General features: G+C 45.8%; 1 protein-coding gene and 1 long non-coding RNA gene across 2 annotated transcripts in view; one reads left to right on the top strand and one right to left on the bottom strand.

The window, feature by feature from the left end:
- LOC311047359 (copine-8-like) overlaps window positions 1-16,622 on the bottom strand; it is a gene marked incomplete at both ends in the record, with an annotated part of 105,666 nt that overhangs the window by 22,587 nt on the left and 66,457 nt on the right. The window contains 2 exons of the mRNA XM_084060049.1: window positions 167-270; window positions 1,190-1,253. Of these exons, the coding sequence (XP_083916175.1) occupies window positions 167-270; window positions 1,190-1,253 (168 nt within the window). The remainder of the gene's footprint in view (window positions 1-166; window positions 271-1,189; window positions 1,254-16,622) is intronic.
- Window positions 12,372-14,003, top strand: LOC311048066. The gene is made up of 3 exons (XR_014601061.1): window positions 12,372-12,465; window positions 12,800-12,888; window positions 13,706-14,003. It is a non-coding gene; the product is annotated as an uncharacterized lncRNA (long non-coding RNA).

Below are 16,622 nucleotides of genomic sequence, written 5' to 3'. Positions count from 1 at the left end.
TAGTTCAAGTGTCTGTATATGCATTTACAGGATTTTGTTTTTCAGCAGCAGTGTGGAGGGAATAAAAATAAAAGAATCTTGCTCCTACTCTTTGAATTAAGGAGTGATGTCTACAAAGCACAGCAGGGGGGGGGGGGTTGGGGTGGGGGGGTTCTTGTCAACTTACGAGCCATCTTCATTGCTCCGGTAAAAGACAAGGAATGGGTCTGATTTTCCAAAGAAGTCTTTCTTGTCCAGCTTATTGCCGCAAAACTGCAACATTACAGACTCCTAGATGACAGTGTAAGAGCCAAAACATACAAACATTACACACAATAAAGGACTATGGCTTAAGCCGGCTGAGACACAACAGACTTCTTCTATATTGTATCAAAATGAGTAACAGCAGCGTGCTTCCCAAGAAATAAGGTAGAGATTAACCCTCTCATCTGGAACTACATCAGCCTTTTCCTGCATGGTCTAGGATTCATCAGCTTTCTCCCGTACACTGTTTCCCTTTCAGCTACAGTACCTACAGTTGTCTCCCTACACTGCCTCCCTTTCAGCTTACCTAATGTCTGTCTCCCCTACACTGTCTCCCTTTCAGCTTATCTACTATCTGTCTCCCCTACACTGTCTCCCTTTCAGCTTACCTACTGTCTGTCTCCCCTACACTGTCTCCCTTTCAGCTTACCTACTGCCCCCCTACACTGTCTCCCTTTCAGCTTACCTACTGTCTTGTCTCCCCGACACTATCTCCCTTTCAACTTACCTACTGTCTGTCTCCCTTTCAGCTTTCCTATATACTGTCTATATCCCCCAAACTGTCTCCCTTTCAGCTATCCTACTATCTGTCTCCACCAAACCGTATTCCTCTCAGCTTTCACCCCCTGAGTCTCTGGAATAAAGTTTGAATTGCATTGAATTGAATTTCATAATAACCTGTCTGTCTCATTAAAAGCAAATCAAATTCAAAATGGTGTAATTGGTTGTTAACAAGTACAGTACAGTATGTGCTTTCACACATTCAGTGCTCAGTGTGGCAATGTGTTGGCAAAGTCTAAGTGAAAGTCGAGGTGTGTAGTGTAAGAATAAACAGGACTATTTACTGATCAAATATTTGCCTTTAAACTTTGTCGTTTGACTAATGCCTTTTAGGTATGAATGACTTTCTGGAGAAGACATGAAACTCATTCAGTCGTATCCTTACCCTGCAGTTAGTCAGCTCCTCTGCTCTCACTATGACGGTGCCACACTTCTTTCCTGGGATTCCACTAGAAAAAAAACAAAGAAAAGAGAAACTTTCAGGGTTTTCAAACATTTCCAAAAGTCAAATTCAAGTACATCTCACGCACCTCAAGCACCTTGCTGCTACAGAGTTCATCCATACAATCCAATTGAGAAAACACAAGACAGTACATTTCTAATTACGATGGGATGCGATGTGATGCGATCCGAGAGTGCATGCAATGTGATGCGATGCGAAAGTGCAGCCTATAGCCAACGCTCTCTCCTATGTACAACATCAGGGTCTCGAGCACTGCAGTGTTGCTATACCTCCACTGTCATGCCACAGTGTGTCTACATAGGCCGCAGGTCTTAATAGGTTAATAATGAGCAGCTCAAGTGAAGGGCTTATGGCCTATGCAGGCAAAATGTCCCTATACCCTATATTGCCTCTCTCCCACCTCAATGTCTTACACTTCAACCAACTAGAATAAAACAGTGCTTAAAACACTGTTACTTCTCCCAGTGACATTTCAACCGCAGTGTGTGTTTACATCTACGTTTGGCAAAGGGTGGCATTCAGCCAAAGACGGCCAAGAGTGGTCAAACAACTAAAAATAGACCTTACCAAAGGCCACGACCCCTGGGAATGAGGGAGAGTGTGGGGGGTTTAATTTCATTTTGATAAGTAGTATCCAGTAATGGGGGGCACAGACAATCTGCAATAACGCAGCAGGGAAAAATCGATAGTAGATTGAAGTGAGTCTTTGAAACCTGCCCCTTCTCCCCCACCACAGACATGGAGGGGGGTCTCGGATGCTGGGTGAAGCACTCGCTTAAATTAAGTCACACAGTGAGCAGAAAAAAACCCTCAGAGAGGAGAAAAAACATCACAGGGGGAACAAGGACAGAGAGGCAGAGACAGTTGGCAAAAAGAGAGCGATAATGAAATACAGTGATAGAATGTGAGTTTTTTAAATTTTAATAAGAAGCCTTTATTGCACAGTCAAGGCAGTTTAAAAGCTTGGCTAAACACAGCTGCGCACCTGTGTAACTGAAGCAAGTATCACGGTACCATCATCTCTGTATCAGGAATGTCTATGCAATGGCACATTTTGCATAGACAACGTTGGCCCGATCGAAGCGAAACCGTGCACACACACTCCCTGGATGCCAGAGCAGAACCTCTGCCCCAAATAGTTCACATTGTCCTGTTATAGCACCACCGGCAGCCAGATAAAAAAATATATATATATATATTACTCCTACAAACTTTTCCCAAACATTACGCAAACCGGTACACATTATCTCTATAGTCAAGTGATAAAGACGGATCTGTCCAATTTTTCGTATTACATCCTGATTGGCGAATTCCAAACATTGCTGGCCCACCATAACCTACCTGCCCTGGCAGAGACCTGTGCTCTGAGGAGCACCTTTTCTAGTTCCAATATGTTTTGTAGTGTATTTTTATTTGTATTGTATTATATGTATTATTATGTATTACTGATTTACTGAGTTGCATCTGAGTTAATAATCATGTTAATAAAGTATTCAATCAAATCAATCAATCAATCAATCAATCAATCAATCAATCAATCAATCAATTGCACGTAGACACCTCTCACTGTATTACATTTCTGACTCTTTCCTTACATTTTGCATTCTTAATTCCTAATTCTTATCAGCTGTCCAAGCACCAAAGCTTGGAATCCTCATCGATGATGTGTCACGGTCCGCTCCTCGGGCCGTGGACTTTGACTTTATTATTTAGAGCTTGAATGCCCTTATATGGTCATGGACACTTTAGGCCGGTTAGGCCGACGTTATTATTTAGACCTTGAATGCCCTTATTGGGTCGTGGACACTTTAGGCCGGTTAGGCCTAAAGTGCATACTGTATGTTCTGTATTCTGCATATTGTATGTTCTGCTTTGTGCTGCTTCTAATTGTATATTTGATCTGATAGATTGTTCTTACTCTGTTGCCTTTTGCCATGATGATGTCTGCTCTTACTTTGTAGTATGGTTTCCTGTCTGCCTTGTTTACTGTTTCCTGTCTTGTCATGCTTACTCTTGATTAGTTATGTTCTCCACTTGTGTCCTGTTGTGCCCCAGCCTATCCCTGTGTTGATTGTAGCTTGTGTCCACCTGTGTCCAGTTAACCCTGTGTCTATATATACTCCCCTGTTTGTTCAGTTCTTTGTCAGGTCGTCATTGAATGTTAGTGTGTTCTGTACTATGTTTTGGCCTCAAGCCATTCTGTATTTTGAGTACTCGTTTTGACTTCCCCATTTTATGGGTTGTCTAAGTTTGGTCAATAAACCTCCAGAACTTTGATTCCTGCCTTGTGTCGTACTGCTTTTGGGTTCTCCGCACTCGCACCCTGACAGTACGACCTGACCCGAAATGGACCCAACGGACGACGTCGCGGAAGAGGAATTAAAGAAGGTGTTGCGATACATCCAGTCAGGTTTGGAGCTCAGTGTGCAGCCCTCCGCCAGCCTTGACCAAAGAATTGAAGCATTGAAAGGGGCTCTCCGAGTGGCTTATTCACGTCCGAGCGTAGCTGATGAACTTGAGGGGACAATTAAGGGGTTGTGGGCTGCTCTGTCCAGTGCACCTGTTGAACTACGAGCTGCTAGCCTCCGGCCTACTTCCCTACCTGCTCCTCAACCAGCCAGCCTGCCTGATGCTAACCATGCCAGCCTTCTGCCTGCTAGCGACCAGCCTGCACCCCAGTCAATCGGGCTAGGGTATGTAGGCCTCCTGCCGGTGTGCACAGGACCCGCCTCTGTCGACCCCGTGTTCCCTGAGCCGCCCTACAGTGAGACTGCATCAGTCCGGAATCCATGGATTGGGTCTCGCTTGGCCATCGTCAGGGGGAACCGGGTGAGGGGGCGGCATCGTCATCGCTCACGCCAACGACCCCCACCGCGGCCCAGCGACGGAGGCGACGTGCCTCCACTGCGGCCCAGCGACGGAGGTGGTGACTGTGAGCCTCCACTGCAGCCCGGCGACCAGCGTGCACCACCGCCCGGCGACCAGCGTGCACCACCGCCCGGCGACCAGCGTGCACCACCGCCCAGCGACCAGCGTGCACCACCGCCTGGCAACCAGCGTGCACCACCGCCCGGCGACCAGCCTGCATCTCTACCCTTCGACGGTGAACCTCCTCAGCTGCCCAGCAACGGTGACGCCGAGTCTCCACTGCTGCTGCCCAGCAACGCCGAGGTACTGCTGGTGCCGAGCGGCGTCCCGCCTTTCCCTGCGCCGGCGAGCCACGCCGACGTTCTGCCTTTCCCTGCGCCGGCGAGCCACGCCGAAGTTCTGCCTTTCCCTGCGCCGGCGAGCCACGCCGACGTTCTGCCTTTCCCTGCGCCGGCGAGGCACGCCGACGTTCTGCCTTTCCCTGCGCCGGCGAGCCATGCCGACGTTCTGCCTTTCCCTGCGCCGGCGAGCCACGCCGACGTTCTGCCTTCCCCTGCGCCGGTGAGCCACGCCGACGTTCTGTCTTCCCCTGCGTCGGCGAGCCACGCTGACGTTCTGTCTCCCCCTCCCCTGCGCCGGCGAGCCACGCTGACGTTCTGCCTTCCCCTGCGCCGGCGAGGTCACGCCGACGTTCTGCTTTCCCCTGCGCCGGCGAGCCACGCCGGCGTTCTGCCTTCCCCTGCACCGGCGAGCCACGCCGACGTTCTGTCCTCCCCTGTATCAGCGAGCTACGCTGATGTTCTGTCAGAAATCGGGTCGGCCGATCCTGCCGACAATCTGTCTGGACTCTGGTCGGCTGTCACTGCTGATGAACTTTCTGTATTGCCACTGTTTGTCGCTGTCGAAACCAACCCAGCACTCCAGCCGTTGGACTCAGGGCCCACACCCCAGTCAGCGGGTCTTGGGCCTGCACTCCAGCGGCCGGACCCTGGGACTGCTCTTCTGTTGCCCGACCCTTGCTCTGCACCGCTGAGGCCGGTCTCTGTCCCCGACCCCAGGTTGGTTCCTAGCCCTGTTGTTAGCCCCATTCCCAACCCTGTTGTTAGGCCCATTCCCAGCCCTGTCTGTAGCCCAGTTCCCCAGCCTAACTCTGTTTTTCCTCCCGTCACCCAGATAGCTGCTCTCCCTATTTGTTTATCTGCTTGTCTCCCCGTATGTGTGTCTGCTAGCATGTCTGCTACTCTGCTCGCCCGTCTATCTAATCCCCCATCCACCAGTTTCCCTTTCGACCCTTTTACCCGCCTGCAGTGTCTAACCGCATGTTGGTCCGCCTGCATGGCTGTCTGTCAATTGATCTGTATGTGTCTCGGTCTGTCTCACCTTTTACCTGTCTGCTTGTCTGTATGTATGTCTGCGTGTCTGCCCTCCTGTCTTTCTATGTGATTCCGGTTGTGTGATTGTGTGTTCTGCTGTCTCTCTGTCTGTCAGTGTTTTCTCGTTCTCTGTCCGGTTTTCAGCATTACAGCTAGCTGTCTGCTCGCCGGCTAGTCTGTGTGATATCTGTTGCCTGTGTTTCTTTGTCTGGTTTGAATGTGCTTGTCTTTGTATTTGTCCTTTTGAATGTCTGTTTTTTGCTCTGTCTGTCTTTTCCTGCTTGTCCCCCTTTCTGCCCGTTCTGTGTTGCCCTGCCCCTTAACGGTCAGTGTTTTTGCCCTTCCCTATCCAGTAGGTTCTGTCCTGCCCTGTACAGTTCTGATGGCCCAGTAATTTTGCCCCTGCCCCAGTCAGTTCTGTTTCCGTTTTTTGCCCTTTTGCTGCCCCAACTTCCCTGCCACTGGCTCCCTCCTCCTGGCCCCCACCACCCACCCTTGCTTGGTAGTCTTGTGGGACGTCTGGAATCCGTCCCTTGGAGGGGGGGTACTGTCACGGTCCGCTCCTCGGGCCGTGGACTTTGACTTTATTATTTAGAGCTTGAATGCCCTTATATGGTCATGGACACTTTAGGCCGGTTAGGCCGACGTTATTATTTAGACCTTGAATGCCCTTATTGGGTCGTGGACACTTTAGGCCGGTTAGGCCTAAAGTGCATACTGTATGTTCTGTATTCTGCATATTGTATGTTCTGCTTTGTGCTGCTTCTAATTGTATATTTGATCTGATAGATTGTTCTTACTCTGTTGCCTTTTGCCATGATGATGTCTGCTCTTACTTTGTAGTATGGTTTCCTGTCTGCCTTGTTTACTGTTTCCTGTCTTGTCATGCTTACTCTTGATTAGTTATGTTCTCCACTTGTGTCCTGTTGTGCCCCAGCCTATCCCTGTGTTGATTGTAGCTTGTGTCCACCTGTGTCCAGTTAACCCTGTGTCTATATATACTCCCCTGTTTGTTCAGTTCTTTGTCAGGTCGTCATTGAATGTTAGTGTGTTCTGTACTATGTTTTGGCCTCAAGCCATTCTGTATTTTGAGTACTCGTTTTGACTTCCCCATTTTATGGGTTGTCTAAGTTTGGTCAATAAACCTCCAGAACTTTGATTCCTGCCTTGTGTCGTACTGCTTTTGGGTTCTCCGCACTCGCACCCTGACAGTTGTCATTGGTAGGCAGGTAGACGGAAATGTCTCAATGCTTTATACAGCCACTATGCTTCATACTGCTGCTGCTGCTGCTGCTACTGCTATTAATTCAGTGCTTATTTAGGGTTCATTGCGTTCCAATGCTTCATACAGCTTGTGGTTTTGCTGCTGCTCCAACGTTTCATTATTTCATACATTTCTCAATGTTTGTCAATATGTCAGTACTTCTGCTTCAATGCCTAGTTGCATTGACCCTCACAATTGCCTCATGCTGTTTTAGTGTAAACCACAGATGCTAGCCCAAGACAAATTCCTTTTCTGTAGGCCTACATAATTGGCCAAATAAGGGGTAAATAAAGAAAGAAACTAGAAAAAGTGCTCCTCGGAGCACAGCTCCTAAACGTGCGTCGCACGGGGCAGACCTGCCATTACGTTAGTTACTGGAGTTACTGTGTAGCTACACATAGTTCTCCACAAGACACACAAGCCCACAAAATACACCATCTACACCATCGACTAACTGAGCAGCAATGTTAACATTCAAACTAACGTTCATTGTTGACAAAGTGATTTCACAGCTGCTTCAGCCATGACAACCACGTTAGCGTTAGCTACATGCTAACGGTAAAAGTAAAAGGGGAGGCATGCGTTAGACAGACCTTTTCTCCGACTATGTGGCATCTGCGTGCGGTTAGGGTTAGGGTGCGGGTTTGGTTCGGGTTTAGTATTGGAAACGTCGGAGCGCTGCGCTGTCGGAGGAATGCGGTGTCGGACTAACGTACTGCACCCAGGCTGCAGTGACCTAAAAGTCTTGACTAATGTAAAGAATGTTTATGTCCACTACTGTGATAGCGTTCGTTGTATTTGAATGATTGGTGCCCAGGGGTGCTTAACATGAGCCGTTAGCATGCGGCTAACGCTAACGGACTAAGGGTGCAATACGTTAGTCCGACAGCGCATTCCTCCGACAGCGCAGTGCTCCGACATTAAACAGTAAACCCGAACCAAACCCGCACCCTAACCCTAACCGCACGCGGATGCCACATAGTCGGAGAAAAGGTCTGTCGGATTAACGCATGCCTCCCGTCCAGCTCAGCTCGCACAACTATCACGGAGCCCTATCGTTGTTGCGTCCGACTGTGATGGCGGCAGCGAGCAGCTGTGTGAGCGAATATTCGATGCTGGCGTCTGGAAACTGCCCTCCGCATCACACGACCAATGAGAGTTAGTGCTTTTTATTAAAAAAAAAGAAAGAAAGAGAGTTAGCGCTTTCGTTGTTGCTAAGATACGGTGTATGGCCCATAGCACGTCTGCCCCATAGCTTGTAGATCTCTCGCACATGATTGGCGTAGCCTGCGTTGCCAGCTTTTTCGAGCACATGATTGGCTGTTAAAAATGTGAGCAGTTTTACGTTTCACGATCAGCCTGGAAGTAAATTGCGAGCTGAAATATATAGCACTTTATGAGCGCTTTCGTTGTTGCTGAGATACGGTGTATGGCCCATAGCACATCTGCCCCATAGCTTGTAGATCTCTCGCACATGATTGGCGTAGCCTGCGTTGCCAGCTTTTTCGAGCACATGATTGGCTGTTAAAAATGTGAGCAGTTTTACGTTTCAGCGTTTCAATTTACTTCAGCCCGGAAGTAAATTGTGAGCTGAAATATATAGCACTTTATGATTATTAGAAAAGGAGACACATGTGAAGGTGGAAAAGAAAGTAGAAGTACTTATATACTTTTGCATGAGCGATCTTTGTACAGTAGCAAGTTGGGAGAGAAGTGGACCAGTGCTTTGGCCGCGAGTTGTACCTAAAGTTTTGGGTTCCAATTACAAAAGGGTCCTCCTCTCTGATTGGTGTGGCAAGATACTTAATCAGACAGAAATACATACACCAGCAGGTAAATAGCCTGGAAACCAGATGAATCTGCCAGTGCAAATCCGCCCCTTGGAAATGCAGGTTCCACACAGAGATTCCAAATATTAGTCTGGACTAGCAGGTACAGTACGTACATGAGGCTAGACATACGTTGCAAGGTGGTAACACTTTGGTGTAGGTCCACATTAGCAGCAGGTCTGTATATGAGATTAGACATTAAGGTGCAAAAGTGTTCACAACACATTGTCCGGGTCACATAGAATGGTATGTTTTGACTCCATTTTTCGGGGCTCTCAAATGGTCGGGGAGGGCATTCCACAGGCGTGGGCCAGTGGAGCAGAATGCCCGGTCGCCCATGTAATGGTGCAGAAGTTTGTTCATGGGGGCAAGGAGAAGGTTGGTGTTGGACGAGCTTCCGAGTGGGGGGTTGTGGTTTGAGAAGTTCTTTGAGGTAGGGGGAGCATTGCCGTGGATGCACTGATGAGTCAGAAGGGAAATCTTGTATTCAGTCCTAAAAGTGATGGGGAGCCGGTGAAGTGAATGGAGTGGGTGTGATGATGTGGTCAAAATGTCGCACTCTCATCAGTTGTGTCAAGCCAGAAACAGGATTGTGTCCAATCTAGACACAGGATCTAAATGTCTCAATAGAAGCAGGGAGAGCAAATGCAACCACAAAGGAGCGTGGAGGAGGAAGCAGTTCAAATCAAATGAAACTTTATGTATAGATTACATTTACATACAACAAAATACGAGTAAAACAGGTAGTTAGTTGAAGCAGAACATATTTTAAAGCAAAATAAAATAATAATAATATGGGCCAAACTCCCTTGTGGTATTTGTCACTGTATATAATAAAAAAAAAAGAAAAGAAAATGAGGCCTGGACTCAAGGCCTGGGACCACTTCCCAGGCAGGCTCTCTAACCAGGGAACATGGAATAGTTTTATGTATATACTTATTTATTTATGAACAAGTACTGTACATGCTGTTTTTCTACAACTGTTGTCCTGTACCTCCATCAAATAAAATGAAATGTAACTAGAAAAAGTGCTCCTCGGAGCACAGGTCTCCGCCAGGTCAGGTAGGTTATTGTGGCCTTCTGGTGGCGCTATAATAGGCCAATGTGAAAAGGTAGTCATTTCTTCTTAGGCCTTGCACGGCAATCGGACACTGCATTCATGATTTGAGGCATTTTGTTCAAAACAATTGTTTTGCTAAATTAGACCTGCTGGTGGCGCTATAACAGGCCAATGTTAAAAGGGTGGCATTTGCTCCTCAACATATTGTGAATGTGGGTGCAAAGTTTGACCGCAATCGGATGCTGCGTTCATGATTTGCGGCATTTTGTTCAAAACAAGCCACTACTGCAAACTTTAGATGTAAATCTTAGCCAATCAGGATGGAATATGAAAAATCTAACACATTCGTCTTGATCACATGACTATAGAGATCATGTGTACCGATGTGCGTGAAATGTGGATAAAATCGGAAGGAGTAATAAGAAAAATCACACCCTGTGTGAAGGAAGCGGTGCCTTTGGGGCGGGGCTTAACTCATTTCAGTTCGTCCCTATTGGTGGTCTGAGTCCACTTACCAAATTTGTACTTGGTAGCATGCTGCAAACTGGAATGATGGCTGTTTAAAGGCCAGCCAATGGGCAGACAGAGGGGGCGGGGCTTAAGTAATTACAGTTCGTCCCTATTGGTGGTTTTAGTCCATGTACAAAATTTGTACTCCGTAGCATGCTGCGAACTTGAGTTATGGCTGTTTAAAGGCCAGCCAATGGGAAGACAGAGGGGGCGGGGCTTCAGCAATTCATGCTCGTCCCGTATTGGTGGTCTAAGTCCACATACCAAATGTGGACTTGGTGGCATGCTGCAAACTGGAATTATAGCTGTTTAAAATCCCGTGCTCATCCCGTGCTCATACGGGCGGACGGACATAACATACGCTGGGGGTCCCTGGACCCCTCTTTGATAACTTCAGCAATTCATGCTCGGCCCTATTGGTGGTCTAAGTCCACATACCAAATGTGGACTTGGTGGCATGCTGCAAACTGGAGTTATAGCTGTTTAAAATCCCGTGCCCTAAACGGGCGGACGGACATAACATACGCGGGGGTCCCTGGACCCCGCTTTGATAACTTCAGCAATTCATGCTCGTCCCTATTGGTGGTGTAAGTCCACATACCAAATTAGGACTTTTTGCCAGGCTTGGAACTGGAGTTATAGCTGTTTAAAATCCCGTGCTCTAAACGGGCGGACGGACATAACATACGCTGGGGGTCCCTGGACCCCGCTTTGATAACTTCAGCAATTCATGCTGGTCCCTATTGGTGGTGTAAGTCCACATACCAAATTTGGACTTGGTGGCATGCTTCAACCTGGAGTTATAGCTGTTTAAAATCCCGTGCTCTAAACGGGCGGACGGACATAACATACGCTGGGGGTCCCTGGACCCCTCTTTGATAACCAGTGGCACGTGTGGCCAATGAGAGGAGAGATGGCATAGGCAATCTCCGAGAGGAGAGATGGCATAGGCAATCTCCAAGTGTGTGTGTGTGTGTGTGTGTGTGCGTGTGTTTGTATGTGTTGCTTCTTTGCCGTGCTGACATAACATACGGACGCTCATACGGACGCTCATACGGACAGAGTCAAGTGTAGAGCGGTTGGCACCGCTAAAAAACATGTTTTACATAAGTCGGCCTCCTGGTGGCGCTATAAAAGGCAGATGTGAAAAATGCAGGGCAAAGGTTTTTCCTTGACCTCTAGGGAGTGTGCATACAAAGTTTTACACAGATCGGTGCAGTTATCTGTAAAAACACGAATCGGCCTGTTATAGCGCCACCATGAGGCTGATTTGAAAAAAAACAAATGGTAGTTCTTCCTCGGCCTAATGGGAATGTGCGTGCAAAATTTCACGGAAATTGCATGCTGTGTTCATGATTTGAGGCATTTTGTTCAAAACGGAGCACTCCTGCAAACTTTGGAAGCCAATCTTAGGCATCAAGCAGAGACATGCGATTGATTATGGGCACATTTCCAAATAATGGTGACTCAACCAGACAAAAATTCGGTACAGTTTCCCTTGAGATTCTAACTCCGATTTCTGTGGAAGTTCTTGACATCTGACACTGGGAATCATATATCATACTGTTTCTCAACTAGTGGACGATAAAATAAAATAAAATACAAATCTTCACTTTCCTACATTACTAAATGCATGGTCAGGGACCACATGCAATACCTTCACCTTAATCTAATGACAGAGGTTATAGTAAGCAAAACAGCCTTTGTTATGAGGTATGTTTGTATTGAATTTATGCCCCTTAAAGGTTTGGGTGTGAAGCAGACAAGATTTAGCTCTATTTCAAGCAAAAGCAAAAGCTAGTGAATAGACTAAGTAATTGTCATTTTCAATAGCAAAATAAATTACGTGAAATGATCTAATTAAATCTACAGTATTGGAATGGAAGTGGAAGATTACTGAGCTACACAAATTGATTTAGAAGTAAAAAAAAACTCCCTCCAAACTCTTTGAATATACTGGATGTGTCAAATGCAGATATCAGCATAAAGTCAGCAGAAAAATGCATCATTACCCCCCCTCCCATTAACCCCAGCCCGCCACCCCACTCTACTTGTGCCGCTCAGAATTTTGGGTTGCATGACACCCCCGCATGGCACCATTCCAGGACCATGTATTGCCCAATGCCCACAGTTCCTGGGAATCAGGTTAAAAGGGCGTTAGGGTTACACCCCTCTCTCTCCTACCATATAAATATGACAGGGAACAGCAGCCTGTACACATCTCTCAACATTACTAGACCTCGACACAAAAAACTCAACTCTAAACCACAACAATGGCAGACTACATTAATCCGGTGAGTAAGCATTTTCCACATCTGTTATCGTTTTTTATATATATATATATATATATATATATATATATATATATATATATATATATATATATATATATATATATATATATATATATATATATATATATATATATTATTGGTATAATATTTATATTATACCACGGTTTTATACCAAGATTTATTTGATTAGACAATAATTATGTGACACAATTCACTCCCCTAAGAAATTGGTGCTATATTACCTAATGTGAGAGGACAACTGAACTGATTATGATGATGATGATGACGATGCTGTTGATGATGATAAATGTGTCATTCCTCATGTGTCCACTAGGGCTTGCCATTCAAAGCCAACATGCCAAGGGGTTTTCCCATTGGCAGCTCCATCTTAATCCAAGGCAAGCCGAACAGCGATGCTGAAAGGTGCATAGATGACATATAAATATCTGTCTGTCTGTCTGTCTGTCTGTCTGTCTGTCTGTCTATCCATCTAGAGATATATAGATGGATAGTCACACTATATTACACATCACCCTTGTGCAATGTTAACAATACCACCTTGTGATTGTGTGAACACTTCTTATCTGCGAGAAACGAGAGATGTTTATGGTATTAAGAAAAAAAGCACTGTCTGTTAACCTCTTTTCCATCTTTTAGAATCGCAATTGAACTTAATTTCACCGGGGGCGTCGCGTTTGTTATCAGCGTGAGGTTCGACGAGGACGTAGTGGTGCGCAACAGTCTGTTGGATGGGAAATGGGGTAAAGAGGAGAGACAAGGACCCATGCCCTTCAAAAGAAACAAGGCATTTTGGATACACTATAGCTTAATACCCAATATTTAATTTGCGCTTGAGCTTGTACATTGGCTATTTTTTGTCCCTGTGACGTTGTGAATAGGGTTGTCCGATATTGGCTTTTTTACCGATAACCGATATACCGATATTGTCCAACTCTTAATTACCGATACCGATATCAACCGATACCGATATATGCGGGGATTATTGTGATTAGGGTAAGCTCAAATTTCATATCACACACACCATATACAGTAAGAACTCCTGTAACTTATTTATAAAGCAAAAAAAAAAAAAAAAAAAGTTTTTTTTTTTTTCCAAAAAACGATACCGATATTTTCCCGATATCAATTTTTATGCTAATATCGGCCGATAATATCGGGAGGCCGATAATATCGGACATCCCTAGTTGTGAACACTAATACCATCATGTGTGTTTTATAGTTGAAAATCAAGGCTGAACTTGAAAGCTTCAGCGTCATGTTCAACAATGTCGAAGTCTTCAACTACCACTACCGCTACCATGAAATGGATCGCATCGACACAGTGGAGGTGCGGGGAGACCTGAAACTTATCTATGTGGATACAGACGCAAACGACCAATCATGATGACATCGTCTACAGGAGTATCATTATAAGCTTTGTTCTATAACTTTGTATGATGCTAAAGTTTTGTTATCATTTCATGATTTTATGAATGGTCAATTTTAGCATAAAATATTAATTGATTCTCAAGAATAAAGTCTATTGCATCAATAATCAATCTTAGAAAGGCTTTTCCCCCCCCTCATCAGACAACAAAATGGGTTATGTGAAATATGTGAAACTGTTTCTGCTTCACTCCTAGAGTGGGTTAGATCTTGACTGAGTTGTTTAGCCCCACCCAGAAAAACTGCTCTCATCAGGAAATGCCCAAAACAGGGCTCTTTATATAGAACAAAGAGTTAAGTATGGAACCAAAAATGTTCTATTCTTTGATACATGTAAGGCAGTGGTTCTCAAAGTGGGGTCTGGGGACCACTAGTTAACACATCGGGTGCCAGCATTTTTTCATAACAACTTACCGTGGGTGCCAGCATTCTCCCCATTGACTGCGCTTTGCTGTTTAACGTGTCCGCGTGCGTTACAAGCAAATCCACGCAAAAAAAAGCATCGATTCATGTTCTGCCATGAGCCTGGCTACAGGCTGGAACCATAACATTACCCTGGCGAGTTACAACGGGGGGGGGGGATCGCGCATCGCGCATGACCGTTTTTCCCCACAGGAAACAGATTCGGAGATATAGGCGTTTCAAAGTAGGAAATAAAAAAAGTGTTTCCGGTGAGCGATCTGGCACTTCCTTCGCAGGATTACAATGGGTGCTCCCAGAGCTGCTCTAGCCCCGCCCGCGTGGAGAAAAACGAAAAAAACAAAAAGACTGAAATCACGGTTCAAACCGTGAACGGCACCGAAGCTTCGGAACCGCCACTATGTAAACACACGGTTCAGACCGTGTTTGGCACCCGATGTGTTAATATATCATCAAAATTGGTTCAAGGTTCAAGGAGTTTTATTGTCATTCCATACAAGTACAGAACAAAATGTGTTACCCAGGTCCTGGTCAAGGCAGAACAAAAATAAACTAGAAAAAGTGCACAGGTCTCCGCCAGGTGGGGTACGTTATTCTGGCCTCCTGGTGCCGCTATAATAGGCCAATGTGAAAAGGGTGCCAACCGTGCCATTTATTCTTAGGCCTTTCACGGCAATCAGAATTTGAGGCATTTTGTTCCAAAAATGTGTTTTGCTAAATTAGACCTGCTGGTGGCGCTATAACAGGCCAATGTGAAAAGGGTGGCATTTCTTCCTCGGCCTAGTGGGAATGTGCGTGTGAAATTTCACGGAAATCGCAAAATGCGTGCATACTTTGAGGCTTTTTGTTCAAAACGGACCAATCCTGCAAACTTTGGAAGCCAACCTTAGGCAATGAGGATGGAATATGGGAAATCGGACAGATCCGTGTTGATCACATGACTGTAGAGATACTGTGTACCGATTTGCATGGCGTTTGGATAAAATCTGTAGGAGTAATATAAAAAAAATGGGTTTTGCACAAATCGACCTCCTGGTGCCGCTATAACAGGCCCATGTGAAAAATATGGGGCAGAGGTTCTGAATTGGCATCCAGGGAGTGTGTGTGCACAGTTTCGGAGCGACCGGGCCAACGGTGCCGGAGATTAGCTGGTAACGCACGGACAGGACACACGGACACACGAACACACGGACACACGGACACACGGACGGACGGACGGACAGACAGACAGACAGACAGACAGGGGGTAAAACATACTCTCTCGCCATGCCTTTCGGAGACAATACAGTAAGTATTCTGGTCCACTTAACAAACATCTTGTGGAGAACGCTGAAGCATTACACACTATGCTGTTCTCTTTTTTTGGTCTTCTTTTTTTCCCCAAGATGAATTTTAGGCATTGGAGCACACTCGGACAATTCAAGCTTTTTTATTCAGAGGATGCAGGCAAACAGAGTGACATTTCGATGTCAAATTATCTTCGTCAGGTCAGCATGACCTTCCTTCTACACATACTGTACCAGTCCTGCTCCTGAGATGCACCGGACCAGCCTGAATTTGGCTTGAGGCGCGGTGGAACCCCTTTGTGCATGAATTTTAGGCATGTCATTTTTACTTTGTCAGGACAAGGAGGAGAGGCAAAAGGAACCTGAGTTTAATTTTACTGAATTGCATTGCATTACATCAAACTGAAGAGAACAGACTTGTAAAATAAACTTGACAATGATAATATTTCCCCCTCGGCCATTTTCCAGCTCAACAGTATATATGTTATTTTAAGGGCCAAATTCCTCACTCTGCTAGAAGAATGCACTGCTACATACTGTACAGTGATGCTTGTATGCCAGTTTGACATTGCATGCTAGAGATGACAGAGGAATTGTTTTAATCACATACGTGGAATGTGATGCATCTTTATCTAACCAACCGTAATGTGTCCCTTTTCTTCTCTGTCGATTCCAGTCTTCATGCACTTGCAATTGTTCATCCATCTCTTTCTCACATTCTCTCTCTCTCTCTCTCTCTCTCTCTCTCTCTCTCTCTCTTTTTGGTCTTTATTAGTGCGATCTGCATCCGACTCGCTGAGTACAACTGCAAAACTATTGCCTTGCCTTTTTTCATGTAAATAAGTACACAGATGTGCACAAATACACACGCACGCACGCACGCACGCACGCACGCACACAGTGAATGAGTCTGGGTCTGAGGTGATTATGTAACTACAATACAGCGGTGGATTCTTACGTCATCTTCCCTGTGTAAGTCATTCATCATCAGGTCCATTCAGCTTC

Source organism: Gymnoscopelus microlampas, assembly GCF_963454915.1.
Source record: "Gymnoscopelus microlampas genome assembly, chromosome: 6".
Classification (NCBI taxonomy): domain Eukaryota; kingdom Metazoa; phylum Chordata; class Actinopteri; order Myctophiformes; family Myctophidae; genus Gymnoscopelus; species Gymnoscopelus microlampas.
Note: the sequence above shows the minus strand (reverse complement) of the source record. Positions and strands in the feature narration are given on the sequence as shown.